General features: G+C 49.7%; 1 protein-coding gene across 1 annotated transcript in view; it reads right to left on the bottom strand.

The window, feature by feature from the left end:
- Positions 1–3,883: 3,883 nt before the first annotated feature.
- Positions 3,884–14,145, bottom strand: part of B4GALT3 (beta-1,4-galactosyltransferase 3) — a 34,653-nt gene continuing 24,391 nt past the window's right edge. The window contains exons 5-7 of the mRNA XM_060257134.1: positions 12,729–12,851; positions 8,739–8,843; positions 3,884–6,505 (exon numbers count right to left, since the gene is read on the bottom strand). Of these exons, the coding sequence (XP_060113117.1) occupies positions 5,932–6,505; positions 8,739–8,843; positions 12,729–12,851 (802 nt within the window). The 3' untranslated portion in view covers positions 3,884–5,931. The remainder of the gene's footprint in view (positions 6,506–8,738; positions 8,844–12,728; positions 12,852–14,145) is intronic.

The following is a 14,145-nucleotide window of genomic DNA, read 5'->3' on the forward strand; positions in this document are numbered from 1 at the left end:
ACAGTGGCTCACAGGGGGATCTTGGAAGGCCCATAAGTAGGGCATGGAGACCATGGCCTTTTTCCATACTGCTGTTGAGAGATACTGCCTCTGAACGTGGACTTTCCACTCAATGATCCCATCCTCTGTGAACTTGTTCAGTCCCCTTTTAAAGTTGAGTCAATTAGTGTCCATGGCAGCAAATGTCACTAGTTTATGACTCGGAATAAAGGAAGACTTTTATCTTACATCTCTTCCTCACAGCTTCATTTGGGCATTCCTGAGTTCGAGCACTGAGGGAAAGTTCTCTGTATGCACAGTTTTATAAGCCTCTCAGAAGTCTCTTTTCCCTGTCTCTACCCCCTGTGTCCTGTTCTAAGAAAAAAGCTTGGGACACCTTGGCCTTTCCTTGTTGAGAAGGTGTGCCAACCCCACAATCAAACTGGTAGCCTTTTTCTGTACTTTTTCCCAGAGCTAAATATGTATTTTGGGGATAGAGAAATCAATGGTAAGTTATTTAAGATATATAAACTTCAGAGATGCTCTGCTGGATCAGACCAGTGGCCCATCTAGTCCAGCATCTTGTCTCACAGAGTGGCCAGCCCAGTGCCTCTTGAGGGCCAACAACAGGGCAAAGAGGCCGAGGCCTTTCCCTCATAAGAACATCTGAAGAGCCCTGCTGGATCAGACCAGTGAGGGTCCATCTAGTCCAGCATCTCAGCTCACACAGTGGCCTCAACCAGTTCCTCTGGAGGGCCAACAACAGGGCAGAGAGGCTGAGGCCTTCCCCTCATAAGAACATCAGAAGAGCCCTGCTGGATCAAACCAGTGAAGGTCCATCTAGTTCAGCATCCCGGCTCACACAGTGGCCTCAAACAGTTGCTCTGGATGGCCAGCAACAGGGTATAGAGACCAAGGCCTTCCCCTCATAAGAACATCAGAAGTGCCCTGCTGGATCAGACCAGTGAGGGTCCATCTAGTCCGGCATCCTGTCTCACACAGTGGCCTCAACCAGTTCCTCTGGAGGGCCAACAACAGGGCAGAGAGGCTGAGGCCTTCCCCTCATAAGAACATCAGAAGAGCCCTGCTGGATCAAACCAGTGGTCCATTTAGTCCAGCCTCCTGTCTCACACTGTGGTCTCAACCAGTTCCTCTGGACAGCCAACAACAGGCTGAGTGGCTGAGACTTTCCCCTGATGTTGCCTCCTGGCACTGGTGTTCAGAGGTTGACTACCTCTGGAAGTGGAGGCTCCCTTTGGTCAATGTGGCTAGCAGCTATTAATGGACCTTCACTCTCCATGAATTTACTGAAGCCCCTCTTAAGGGCATTTGTAAGAAAACAAACCACGTTTAAGAACATCCCAGGCTACTTCTCTAGATTAAGTTTGCTATTGTCTGTAGAATGAAGATGGCATTGGCCCTTATGCATGCCCTCTTTAATTCTGGAGAACTCACAGGTGTGCCGATGTCTGTAATGGCACCTGGCCGTTAACATAAGAGTTAGCTGAGGTAATTTTGTGTTTTGTGGAGCTGGAAAAACCCAGCCACAAGGACTGACAGTTAACGACACAGCTGAGAACAGCTCAATTCGAGCCCAGTAGCACCTTAGAGACTAACAAGGTTTTTTGGGGATATATCCAGTCAAAGCTGCCTTCTAGCTGTTCAACTGCAGACCAACCCAGCTCTCCACCTGAAACTCTTGGAGAGACATTCAACACAGCTTTGTGGAAAACTATTATTATTTTGTTCCAGACACCCTGCACCACTCCGTCTCTCAACTTTACAGCCTCTTTCCAGGAAGGCAAGTTTAACAGGCCCTTTTAAGAACATGAGAAGCCATTTTGGAGCAGGCCAATGACCCATCCAGTCCAACACTGTGTCACACAGTGGCCAAAAAACCAGGTGCCATCAGGAGATCCACCAGTGGGGCCAGGACACTAGAAGCCCTCCCACTGTTGCCTCCTCTCAGCACCTTTTGGTTAGCAAAGCTGAGAGTGTTCAAAACGATCGCTTTTAACTGATCAAGAAGCCCATCAAGGTCAAATCTTGGTTCAGCATGCTCTGTTAGGTAGCTCTTTCCAGGAAGTCTGCAGGCAAGGAAAACACACACATTTCTCTCCCCACATAGCAACTTGTATCCAGAGACAGACTGCCTCTGAACTTGGAGGTTCCACTTAACCAGGACGGAAAGCTGGACTTTCCCATTAAATGTCTGATGCCCCATTGAAAGCCAACCCCGTATCTTGCAGCAGTGAGTTCCATAAGTACCTGAGCTGGGAAGTACCTGGAGATTTGGGGAGTGGGGGTGGAGCCTCAGCAGGTACTACGCTGTAGAGCAGGGGCGTTGAACTCATTTGTTATGAGAGCTGGATCTTCACCTTTTCGGGGCGGGCCACGTGTGTCATAAAATGTAATGCCAGGTAGGGGAGATATAAACTTTATAAAGAATACAGACAAACACACACAGCCTAATCCACCTCACCGGCTTGTTGAGCCTCAGCCAACACAAGAAAGAGGGGCTTGGCTGAGTAGCTGTGCTGTGCAACTGAGAGAGCCTGGCAAAGCTAGCTCTCCTTCCCCCTCTTCCTCCCCAAGGGAGGAGCTTTGCTCTGTTGCTCCTGTGCGATTGAGCAAGCCTGGCAAAGCAAGTTGTGATGCAGAAGGAAGCAGACAACAGTGGCTTCCTCGCGGGCCTGATAGGAGCCCTCTGGGAGCCTGATTTGGCCCCTGGACCCCGTGTTTGACACCCCTAAGTCTACCTTCCCAAAGCTACCATTTTATCAAGAGGAGCTGATCTTGATTGTTTGGAGATCCATTGTAATGTGGAATTGGCTACCTGGAGATTGGCAACCCTGTTAAAGTAAGCATTGTGTTGGAAGAAAATTGTTTATCTTTGGGTGTGCTACCCACTTCAGTGGGTGGACTATTTCTTGTATTGTGGGAAGGGAAACTGCATGTTACAGTTTTATAGATCATAAGAGTTGGAAGGGACCTCCAGGGTCATCTAGTCCAACCCCCTGCACAATGCAGGAAACCCACAAATACCTCCCTCCAAATTCACAGGATGGCCATCCAGCCTCTATTTAAAAACCTCCAAGGAAGGAGAGCCCACCACCTCCGGAGGAAGTCTGTTCCACTGAGGAACTGCTCTAACGGTCAGGAGGTTCTTCCTAATGTTGAGCCAGAAACTCTTTTGGTTTTAATTTCAACCCATTGGTTCTGGTTCTACCTTCCAGGGCCACAGAAAACAATTCCACACCATCCTCTATAGGACAGCCCTTCAAGTACTTGATGTGTCTTATTTCTTAGCCAGCTTTTTTTGCTAAACTGAAAAGCCCCCAATGTTCTGAAAAGTGCTTCAGCAGGTACAACCAACTCTCACCAGACATCAGGGGCAAACAGTCTGTATCTTTAAACACAAGCAGAAATTCAACAAGGAATATCCATTCCATCTTCAAGGCGGCCTGTGGTTTTGCCAGTTTCTCAACTGTTGAAAGAATCCTGCAGGCACCTCACTGGCTGCCCATCAATTAACTAGGCTCACTTTAAGATAAAGGTAGCTATGCCATACAAAGACCTTCATGGCCTTTGACCCTAATATCTATGAGACCTCCTCTTCCCATGCACCACTACAACAGCTTTACTCATCTGAGGATTTAATGTGCAACATTAATACTCGTGCTTTGCTTCAGTTCTGTTTTTAGCCTTCCGGTTGGTTCCACAACCCTAATCCTATTGCCTTGTTCATTGACTGTCCCGTCTTGTCGACTGTATCGATTTACTGTCTGTGATCCGCCTTGAGTGCAAGTGAGAAAGGCAGACTACAAAAAAACCAAATTAATCTCAGCAGCTGGAAACCAATGGGGAGCGATGTGCCAGCTATATGCAGAAGACCGACCCAGTCTCTGCTCAGTGGACAGTTTTTATTTCATTAAAAAAAAAAAAGACGATTATCAAAAACAGTTGAGAGGGGCGGGAACAGTTGGAGGCAGGAGCAACTGCAGGAAGGGAGAGATTTCTTCATAAATAGAATAAGTTACACACCATCGGCAACAGCTAAGAGATTGTGAAATGCACATCCAAGCGAGGAGAAATAAAGGGAGGTTGGCTGGGGTGTGGGGATACATATGGATGGCAGGCTGGGACCAGCCCCAAGAGAAGTGGGGGAGGGATGGAGAATACAGATCTGTTCTACAAATCGCTCGGGGGAAAGGGGGGGGCAGAACACCTTTCTCTTAAGAGGAGGAGTTTGCTAACTTCCATTGTCTAGCGCCAGAGGTCTTTTCTAGGGCTTTTTTTGTAGCAGGAGCTCCTTTGCATATTAGGCCACGCCCTCCTGATGTAGCCAATCCTCCAAGATCTTACAGGGCTTTTAGTACAGGGCCTACTGTAAGCTCCAGGAGGATTGGCTACATCAGAGGTTGTGTGGCCTAATATGCAAAGGAGTTCCAGCTACCAAAAAAGCCCTTTTCCAAGACAGACATGCCTCCTATAGGCCTTTGACTATGGAGAGAAGCTAGACTCTGCAGCATAAGAGTGTCCTGATTTGGGAAAGAGGGCAGCATCCTACAGCTCAGAGTGTTTTTGAAAAATAAAAAAGAACCTTCAAGGTACCCCCATTCAGCTAGACTTCAGCCCCTTGGCAAGGATTTTTCACCAGGCTGGTTTGCAGCGCCAAGCAGGGGCTGTAAAATGGAAACCGGTAAAGGCGGGCGGGGGCACTGCGGGGTCTGGAACAACAACTGCCAGGTCGAGGCGCCGTTTAAACAGGAGGCCAAAACTCACAGGTCTTTGCACTCACATCTCTCCTGTGTGGCTCGCGGCCCCCTTTTCATCAGGATGCAATGAGAGTGCAGAATCCCGTGAGTGAGTCCCTCTTTTGCTCCAGCCAGCATCGCTTTTAACCGGGCCTCAGTCACAGCGCAGGAGGCATTAACATTCTCCGCTCGGAAGGTAAGTCTGCCTAAGAAAAAAGGCCAAGGCAGCCCTAGTTTTACCATGGGGAACCCCTCTGGGCCACGTACCCCCTTCTTGTGAACCATCTAGTCGTGCCCATCGAGAGGAACCGGAAGAGGGCTCCAGGATACAAGCGGAAAGGAGGAAAGATCCACACCTGCTCTGAGCCATAACCTAAGACAGGATCTATAAATACCAGCCCCCACCAGACAGGAGTCTGGGGAAAGGAAGCAAAAATCTCATTTCTGCTTCCTCGCTCCAGAAACGTCATCTCAGCAGCAGCGGGCTGCAAAATAAGGCCTGAAGCTGCTTCCCTCTGTTTTGGAACAGGAAGCCGGTAAGGCTGACCCGTCTAGGACAGTCCGAGCCGCTTGCTTTCATCTCGGGAAACGGCATAGATCGGAAGCAGACCTCTGCCCCCTTCTGCTAACGTGGGACCTGCCGTTGTTTGGGGCTGGGGTAGCCAACCCCAGTTGATGAAGAAAGCTGCCTTTTAACCTGCTTGGCCAGCCCGCTCCCTCCTCTCCTCCCCCGCCGCTGCTTTTCAAGTCAACATGATTATCCTTAACAGTGTAGAAAGTCCCACGAAAGCCCAGCAAAGGGACAGATGACCTCTTCCAAGCAAGAGGCTAGGACCCCACTAGAGCACAAGGAAGGCAGAACCACCATTACGTGACTGGGTCTCTTCCCCGCTTTGGTAGGAGGGGACACACCAGGGAGCCGCGTGGCTCTAGCGCCCGGTGGCGAGAGCCATCATGATGCAACTTGGGTGGTCTCCCCCCTCCCCACATCTCTAGTCAAGTTGGGATTCGTCAGGCCCCTCAGTACCCAGCCTGCCTAGCTGGCAGACACAGGGAGGGAATCCCAAAGACCTCTGGGACACAGCACAAGCGCAACTCCGATTATTGGTTCTAGACACCAAATACACGGCCGGCTACTGCTGGAACCAAGACCTGGGCGGGGATTTCTAGGTGCCAGCTGGCACACGCCTGTCCCTTAATCGGCATTCGGCAGGCCGGTGCGATTGTTCGATGACTTCTGGAGCCTGGAGTCAAATATTTTCGTGGAGTCTGTTTCGGCTCCCGAGAGCCGATCCTCTTTCCCAGCATCTTCTTCTCCTCGCTTTGGAGCGTCCAGGCTGGGAGCAGATGTTCGTGAGACCGGGTGCCTGGAATTGTTGCTGGTCATATTCCGGGACTCGGTGCCTTCCTTCTCTACCGCCAGATTCGTTTGGGGTTTCTCCCTTTTTGAACCGGGCTGTTCCTTCTTTCCCGCGTCCGGCGCAGCCTGGGTTGTGCCGAAAGGCGCCTCCCCCCATCCCATGGCCTGGGAGAGTTTGGCAAAGGGGGTCTTGCGTAACATCTCCTGTCGGAAGTTGTGGTTGCTGCCGGTCGGATAGTTCCTCCCGCCCACGCTGGGCAAGGAGCCCTTGTTGGCTCTGGGGTTGGTACCGATGTCAGCGGTAATGTTAGTGTAAAGGGGCAGGAGTTCCTTGGAGAGGAGCGAGTATGAGAGGGAATTCATGCCGTCCTGAGTCCAGGCCCGGTGTGTCCTGATCAGCAGATCAAACCTGCAAAAGGGGGCAGGAGGAAAAAGAATTTGTACAACCTGAGAGATTAAAAAGCCAACAATAGGGCAAAGAGGCTGAGGCCTTCCCCTCATAAGAACATCAGAAGAGCCTTGCTGGATCAGACCAGTGAGGGTCCATCTAGTCCAGCATCCTGTGGAGACCCAGTTTGGTGTAGTGGTTAAGTGTGCGGACTCTTTTCTGGGTTTGATTCCCCACTCCTCCACTTGCACCTGCTGGAATGGCCTTGGGTCCGCCATAGCTCTGGCAGAGGTTGTCCTTGAAAGGGCAGCTGCTGTGAGAGCCCTCTCCAGCCCCACCCACCTCACAGGGTGTCTGTTGTGGGGGAGGAAGGTAAAGGAGATTGTGAGCCGCTCTGAGACTCTTCGGAGTGGAGGGTGGGATATAAATCCAATATCTTATCTGTTTCACACAGTGGCCTCAATCAGTTCCTCTGGTGGGCCAACAACAGGGAATAGAGGCTGAGAAGGTAAGAATAGAGTATAATGCCACAGAGTCTCCTTCCAAAGTTATTTATTTATATATTTCAATTTATACTCTGCCCTCCCTGCCAAGGCAGGCTCAGTAGCCATTTGCTCCACTAGGGATGCCAACCTCCAAGAAGGCGCTGGGGAACCCCCAGAACTACAGCTCACCTCCAGATTACAGAGATCACTTCTCCTGGAGAAAATGGGAGCTTTGGAGGGGGGAGGTTCTATGGCACTGTACCCCACTGAGGGCCTCCCCAGGCTCCGTCTCCAAATCTCCAGGGCCAACCTAGAGCTGGCAAACCCTACCATCCCTCCCAATCCCAATAGAGGCCTAGAGACCCTGCTGGAGATCAGGTGTAATTCTGGGAGATCTTAGCCACCACCTGAAGGCTGAGCAAAAGGTGATGAGGCCGTGAAACAATATACTTTGTAAACAATATTTGCAATATTAGCATACTAACTCACCGCCCATAAGAATGTAAGAGAAGCCGTGTTGGATCAGGCCAATGGCCCATTCAGCCCAACACTCTGTGTCACACAGTGGCCACAAAAATCCCAGGTGCCATCAGGAGGTCCATCAGTGGGGCTAGGACAACAGACACCCTATCACTGTGCCCCCCACACCAAGCACCAAGAATACAGAGCATCACTGCCCCCGACAGAGTTCCAATAATACGCTATGGCTAATACCCACTGACGAACCTCTGCTCCGTATGTTTCTCCAATCCCCTCTTGAAGCTGTCTATGCTTGTAGCTGCCACCACCTCCTGTGGCAGTGAATTCCATGTATTAATCACCCTTTGCATGTAGAGGCACTTCCTTTTATCAGTTCTAACCCAAACGCTCAGCAATTTCATCGAATGCCCACGAGTTCTTGTATTGTGAGAAAGGGAGAAAAGTGCGTCCTTCTCTGCCTTCTCTATCCCATGCCCACTTTCTCTATATTTAGGACTGCTTGCCATTCCACACTATTGCCTGATGAAGTGTGCTTCTAGCGCATGAAAGCTTACATTCTGAATAAAACTTCGTGGGTCTCAAAGGTGCAACTTGACTATTGCTTTGTTCTACAACCGGTATATCACAGCTTAATAGAAGAATTACAAACACTCCGACAAAGACAACAGCCCATGAATTAAATAAAGGCTTGGAAGAATATATTAAAAGTTGTTTTTCTGTCGATCATCCATGTGTATAGATTCAGTAACGTGATAACACACTTCCTAGGTTTCTATCTTCGTGTGTTTCTAACATCATCTTCTTTGACCATGTGATTATGTCTCTGGAACCAAAGCGCATTATAAGGAGATCAATTGTCTTGGTTGGTCAATTCCACTGCAAACCTTGCATGTTATACACAGAAGTAATTGCAAATTTTGCGTGGCATTCTTAAAAGTAATTGTTATTAAAAAGTGGATTGTGGTGCTTTCCCTTTAACCGCCGTGAACATAAATACTCAATACACTGCAGAGCACCACTGTGTGACACAGAGTGTTGGACTGGACAGGCCACTGGCCTGATCCAACATGGCTTCTCTTATGTTCTTATGCCCTTATATTAAGCTGTGATATACTGGCGGTAATTATTGCTTACAAAGTATATTGTTTCACAACCTCCTCACAAGTTTCCCTCAGCTTTGGCTGTGTTTCCCTTGTTTAGTTACCCCCTGGAGGCGGGCAACCCTGAGATGTGTGAGGAAACTTTGAACTCCAGAGTCAGTTCCTGGGCCCAAGAGAACAGCAGAGCACCTGTGCGGATTCTCTTCATTTCCCTTGTCGCCCTTATGCTTCACCATCTTGTAGTGGCCGACAGAGACGGGAGGCCGAGAGATCTTCATGCCAGCCAGGCGCACCCTGGAGACGCAGAGGGAAAAAGAGGACCTCAGGCTCTTGACAAGAAGGTCACAGGCACTTCCAGAGGTTACCACCTGCAAGGCAACCTCTGGAAAAGTCGCACAGACGTTCCCAATAGCACCCACACACACTCAGAACGCTAATGCCACTTCCCTCTCTCTTTTGTCTTTGCTGAAGGTTAAAAACTGCAAACTGTTTCCCTCCCCTACACACACACAGCAGGATATGAGCAGTCACCATGGCAACTGGTAATTCAAGCCGGCTTTGCTAAGAGACACAGCTGGGGAGCCCAACGATTCCCTCGGCCTGGCCTGCTGCAGCCCAACACCCTTTCCATTTGTTCACCCAATTCTCCTTTTTTTCCCCTCCTCTCCCCTCTGTGGTCTCCCTCGTGGGCAGTTTGAAGGCTCTTGAGTTCTTTAAAGCATCGTTCAATGAAGGAACACACTTCACCTAGCACGCGGACCAGGTAAAATCAGAGAGCACAAGATGCCTCTCCCATGGCCAGGAAGTGAAGTGGCCATCTTGTCAGGATCTCACTGGCCCCACACTGAACAGTGGACACCCCCACACACAAACAAAACTCACTATGATTGAGTCCAATTACCTCTGGATAGTTTGGCCAGGGATCCCTAACCTTTTCGAGCCTGTGGACCGGGAGTGGCCGACATTGCTTAACGTAAGAGCCACACAGAATAAATATCAGATGTTTGAGAGCCGCAAGACATGAACATCAGAGAAAAGGAAGGGAGGGAGGGAGGTAGAAAGAAAGCAACTTTAAATGTATTCTCCAAGCTGCTGGATGGCTTGGTTTGAGACAAATGCCTTCTCCGAGCCAGCTGATGGGTCAGAGGGAGCTTTGAGAGCCACACAATATGTGTGAAAGAGCCAAATGTGGCTCCCACGCCACAGTTTGGCCACCCCTGCTAGACGCTAGAGTGGCCAGGGGCTGGGGGGGGAAAGGAACTTAACAGGAATAGGAGGAAGGTCCGGCTGACATCGCAGCAGCTTCTCTACATCACTTCTGACATGATTTGGAACTGATGGCATAATGCAGTGATGTCAGGGCAACACTCTAATATTGGGGGCAAAAACTCTATAGTAAATTTGGCTTCAACTGTAGAGTTTTTGCCTAAATACCAGAGTGTCGCCCTGACGTTGCCGACATGACAACATCAATTCTGGATCACATCGGAAGACACAAAGGTCTAATGTCATCTAGACCTTGCTCTTTTTCCAGGAAAGCCCCACCCCACCCCCTCATAGGCAGCAAAACAGTGGAACTTGGTGGAGGGGGACGCCAGCCTCCACCAAGAGGTCTAGCAACTCTAGTGGACATTTTTGGAATCTGGACACAATCACAAAATGGCTGCCGTAGAAGGCAGAGCCAATCACATAATGGCTGCTATGAGTGGCTGAGCCACACACAAAGGAAGCCCAAGCGCAAGGGATAAGAGGTGGGATTTAAAAAAAAATACATTGTGAAAGGGAGTAAAAAACAACAATGTAGTGTAGTAGTAAGAGTTCCGTGCCTCAGAGTGGTAAAGCTGCAGTACTGCAGTCCAAGCTCTGCTCACAACCAGAGTTCGATCCTGGAGGAAGCTGGGTTCAGGTAGCTGGCTCCAGGTTGACTCAGCCTTCCATCCTTCCAAGGTCAGTAAAATGAGTACCCAGCTTGCTGGGGGGAGGGAAGCGTAGATGACTGGGGAAGGCAATGGCAAACCACCCCATAACAAAAAGTCTGCCAAGAAAATGTGAAAGCAACGCTGCCCCAGAGTAGGAAACGACTGGTGCTTGCACAGGGGATTACCTTTTTAGGTGTAGTAGTAGCTTGCCACCAAATAACATTCACTTGCACAGCCTATCTCCGATGGCCAATCAGAAGCCCTGCTTGGCAAGAGTCCCACTGGCCCCACCCACTTTTCAAAACACTTGGCAGCCAATGGGGAAAAGGTCCGTGGACTCCACGGTGCCCACTCCAGGTTGCCTTGCCCCAGGCAGTACTTCTGTTGCTGCCCTCCATTCAATTCTCCTGAATTATGGCCACACTACTTGAGAATCAATAATGTAGAGTTCCAAGCACTGTTCAGTCCCAACTTAGGCGCCATCCCCTGGCCCCCCACCAGTAGAGGGGAGGTGGGTAGAAACAGGGCTTTTTCGATGGTGCCTCTGAAATGCCCTTCCCCTCAGGGCTAGCCTGGTGCTGAGCTTACTTTCTTTTAGACACCAAGCCAAAACATACTTTTTAACCAGGCTTTTAAAACAAGGGTTCAGTCTTTTTTTCGCCTGTTAATATTGTTTTAGGCTGTTTACTTTAATGCCCTGGTTTATTTTCTTTTGTTTTATTATAGTTATGAACTGCTTTGAGCTGGTCTCTGGAGAGGCAACATCTAAGTTTTCTGAATAAATAAGTATCCCGAGAAAAGGGCTAAATCTTCTCCGGTGCCAAGACATTGTCTTCCCTCACCACCACTGTGCCGATAATCAACATCTCACAACAGGCCCTTTTCCCTGCCCTCTCCCAAGTTAGAGCATTTCAGAACATTCTGTGACCATCGCAGAAGCCCCAGTCAATGGCAAGCCACGTTTTACCCGGACGGTAACGAGTCCCTGAGCTGAGCCCTAGTTGGCTCACCAGCGACCATTTCACCTACCTGGATGCTGCAGCTTTCCCGCAACCCTGAGCAGGGGGAATGAGCATGCAAAGGTCCGAGAGGGAACGAGATGGAATGGAGAGAAAGAAAAGAGATGATGCCGATGAGAAGGCAGGATTCACCCCAGTCGGAGAGCAGGAAGCGGAGGGATGGAAGAAGCTATGCACCAACGTTCCCTCTAAGCTGCAGAGTCATGTGAGCAAAAATTCTACTTTGTGAGCTACTGCATAAATTAGTGTGCTCTGGGGTCATCCTTCCTGAGCTAAGACAAAAACGTGTGAGCTGGAGGCTAAAAAATCTGTGAGATGGCTCACACTAACTCAGCTTAAAGGGAACACTGCTACGCACCCAGAGTTTGCTAAGAGGAAGTCACCATTTTAAAGACCTCCCACCATGCTCATGAGACCCCCACAAATGTTAGCTACCAGCCTTCCAGGTTGTCTTGCCTAATTTTCACTATGAACACGAACTGCGACATCTGCACAAGCGCCAAATAAGCCTCCCTCTCTCAGTGTAGTACTCCGTTTCTTGACAGAAGTTTTCATTTTTTTTAAAAGACAAGTTTGTAGTCCTTATGGACACAGGGTTTTGTTTGGCAGTACATGGGATACTACTGCCTGGGGATCTGGTCAGCAGAATCCTTGAGTAAAATTCCCAGAGCTTCAGGACTGGAAACTTAAGAGACTCTGGATCCCACTGTATCAGATGCCAAGAAAATATGAAAGAGGCTCTTATTTACCTTTGTTTATATCCTGCCTTTCACCCCAATAGGGACCCCAAAGTGGCTTACATCATTCTCCTCTCCTCCATTTTATTCTCACAATCACCACCCTGCAAGGTAGGTTAGGCTGAGAGTGTGTGACTGGCCCAAGGTCACCCAGCAAGTTTCCATGGCACCAGTAGAGACTCGAACCTGTGTTTCCCAAATCCTAGTCTGTCACTCAGGGCTTTTTTTGTACCAGGAACTCCTTTGCATATTAGGCCACACGTCCCTGATGTAGCCAATCCTCTAAGAGCTTACAGGGTTATTATTACAGGGCCTACTGTAAGCTCTCGGAGGATTGGCTACACCAAGGGGGTGTGGCCTAATATGCAAAGGAGCTCAGCCCTGCTGACACTGTAGCCACTACACTACCCTGTCTCTGAGAAAGCGGAAGAAATGCTCATGATGGAGAAAGCGGGGCAGAGAAAGCCAGGAGAGATGGGGAAAACAGCAAAACGAGAGACCCACCTTGTGGCGATGTCGTCGTCTTCCCCTCCCCAGCCCCAATACTCGTTGGGGAAGCCGTTGATCTTCAGATACTGATCAGGGGTAAGCGCTGACACACCGCCAAAATATTGCGAGTATGGGAGGCTGGAGAGGAGGGAGGGAGAAAGACAGAGTTATTGCCTGTATCAGGCAAACAGGGTGCCCGAGGAGTCCAAAGTCTAGCAACAGAGCACTCACTGTGCATATAGAAGGTCCCAAGACACTAGATATCTCCGGTCCAAAGATTTTTGATAACAGGAGATAGCTTTCTCTGCCAGAGGACCACACACAATCAGAATACATCAGGGCTTTTTTTGTAGAAAAAGCCCAGGAAAGACTCATTTGCTTCTTAGGCCACACCCCCTGATCTCAAGCCAGCCAGAACTGTGTTCCTGTGCATTCCTGCTCAAAAAAAAGAGCCCATCCAGAGTCATTACCAATGGTCAGACTCTGTACATGGCAGCTTCAGAGGTTATAGGGCAGGGTTCAAGAATGGAGCATTTCTTTTCATGTAGAAGACCCCAATTTGTTGCAACCCCCACCCACCAGGCTGGACACATGTTGGACTTGATCTTTGCGGCCGGGGTTGCAGTGAGCGATATAACCGCAGAGGCGGTGCCGTGGTCAGATCACTTCGCCCTCAAGGCCCGTGTAGATATGCCTCCCCAAACCTGTTTAGGCGAGGAGCCTATTATGGCTCGCCCGCGGAGCCAAATGGACCCGGAACGGTTCCAAATGGCCCTGCGGGATCCCTGGCCCTCTGGCGACTCTCTCGATGGCCTGGTTGAGACTTGGAATAGCCGGCTCTCTAGGGCCATCGAAGAGATCGCACCTCGACGCCCTCTACGACCTCGGATTAGGCTGGCTCCGTGGTATACCCCAGAATTACGCCAGCTGAAACAAGGTCTCAGACGGCTAGAGAGGCAATGGCGGCGTACCCGCGACGAAGCGACTAGAACATCTTATAGGAAGTTTATGAACTCCTATGAGATGGCAGTCAAGGCCGCAAAGAAAACATTCTTTGCGGCTAAGATTGCATCTGCAAATTCGCGCCCGGCCCAATTATTTAGAATAATTCGGAATCTTACTACATTGCCACAGGGCAATTCAAAAGCTAAGGAATTGGAGATAGGCTGTGAGGCTTTTGCGAAATTCTTTGCAGATACGGTCCAATCGCTCCGCCGCGACTGCCCTACCAATTTAGATGCAGTAAGTGAACTCGAGACCCAATGCGTGCCTTCTGATTCAACTCTGGACTGCTTCGACCCGCTCAGCTTGGAGGAAGTCGACAGAATTCTTGGCACTGCACGATCCACAACTTGCGATCTGGACCCACGTCCCTCCTGGCTAATTAAGGCCTGCCAGGAGGAACTAAAATGTCCTATACGGGACATCATAA

The sequence above is a fragment of the Heteronotia binoei genome, chromosome 1, assembly GCF_032191835.1.
Source record: "Heteronotia binoei isolate CCM8104 ecotype False Entrance Well chromosome 1, APGP_CSIRO_Hbin_v1, whole genome shotgun sequence".
Classification (NCBI taxonomy): Eukaryota; Metazoa; Chordata; class Lepidosauria; order Squamata; family Gekkonidae; genus Heteronotia; species Heteronotia binoei.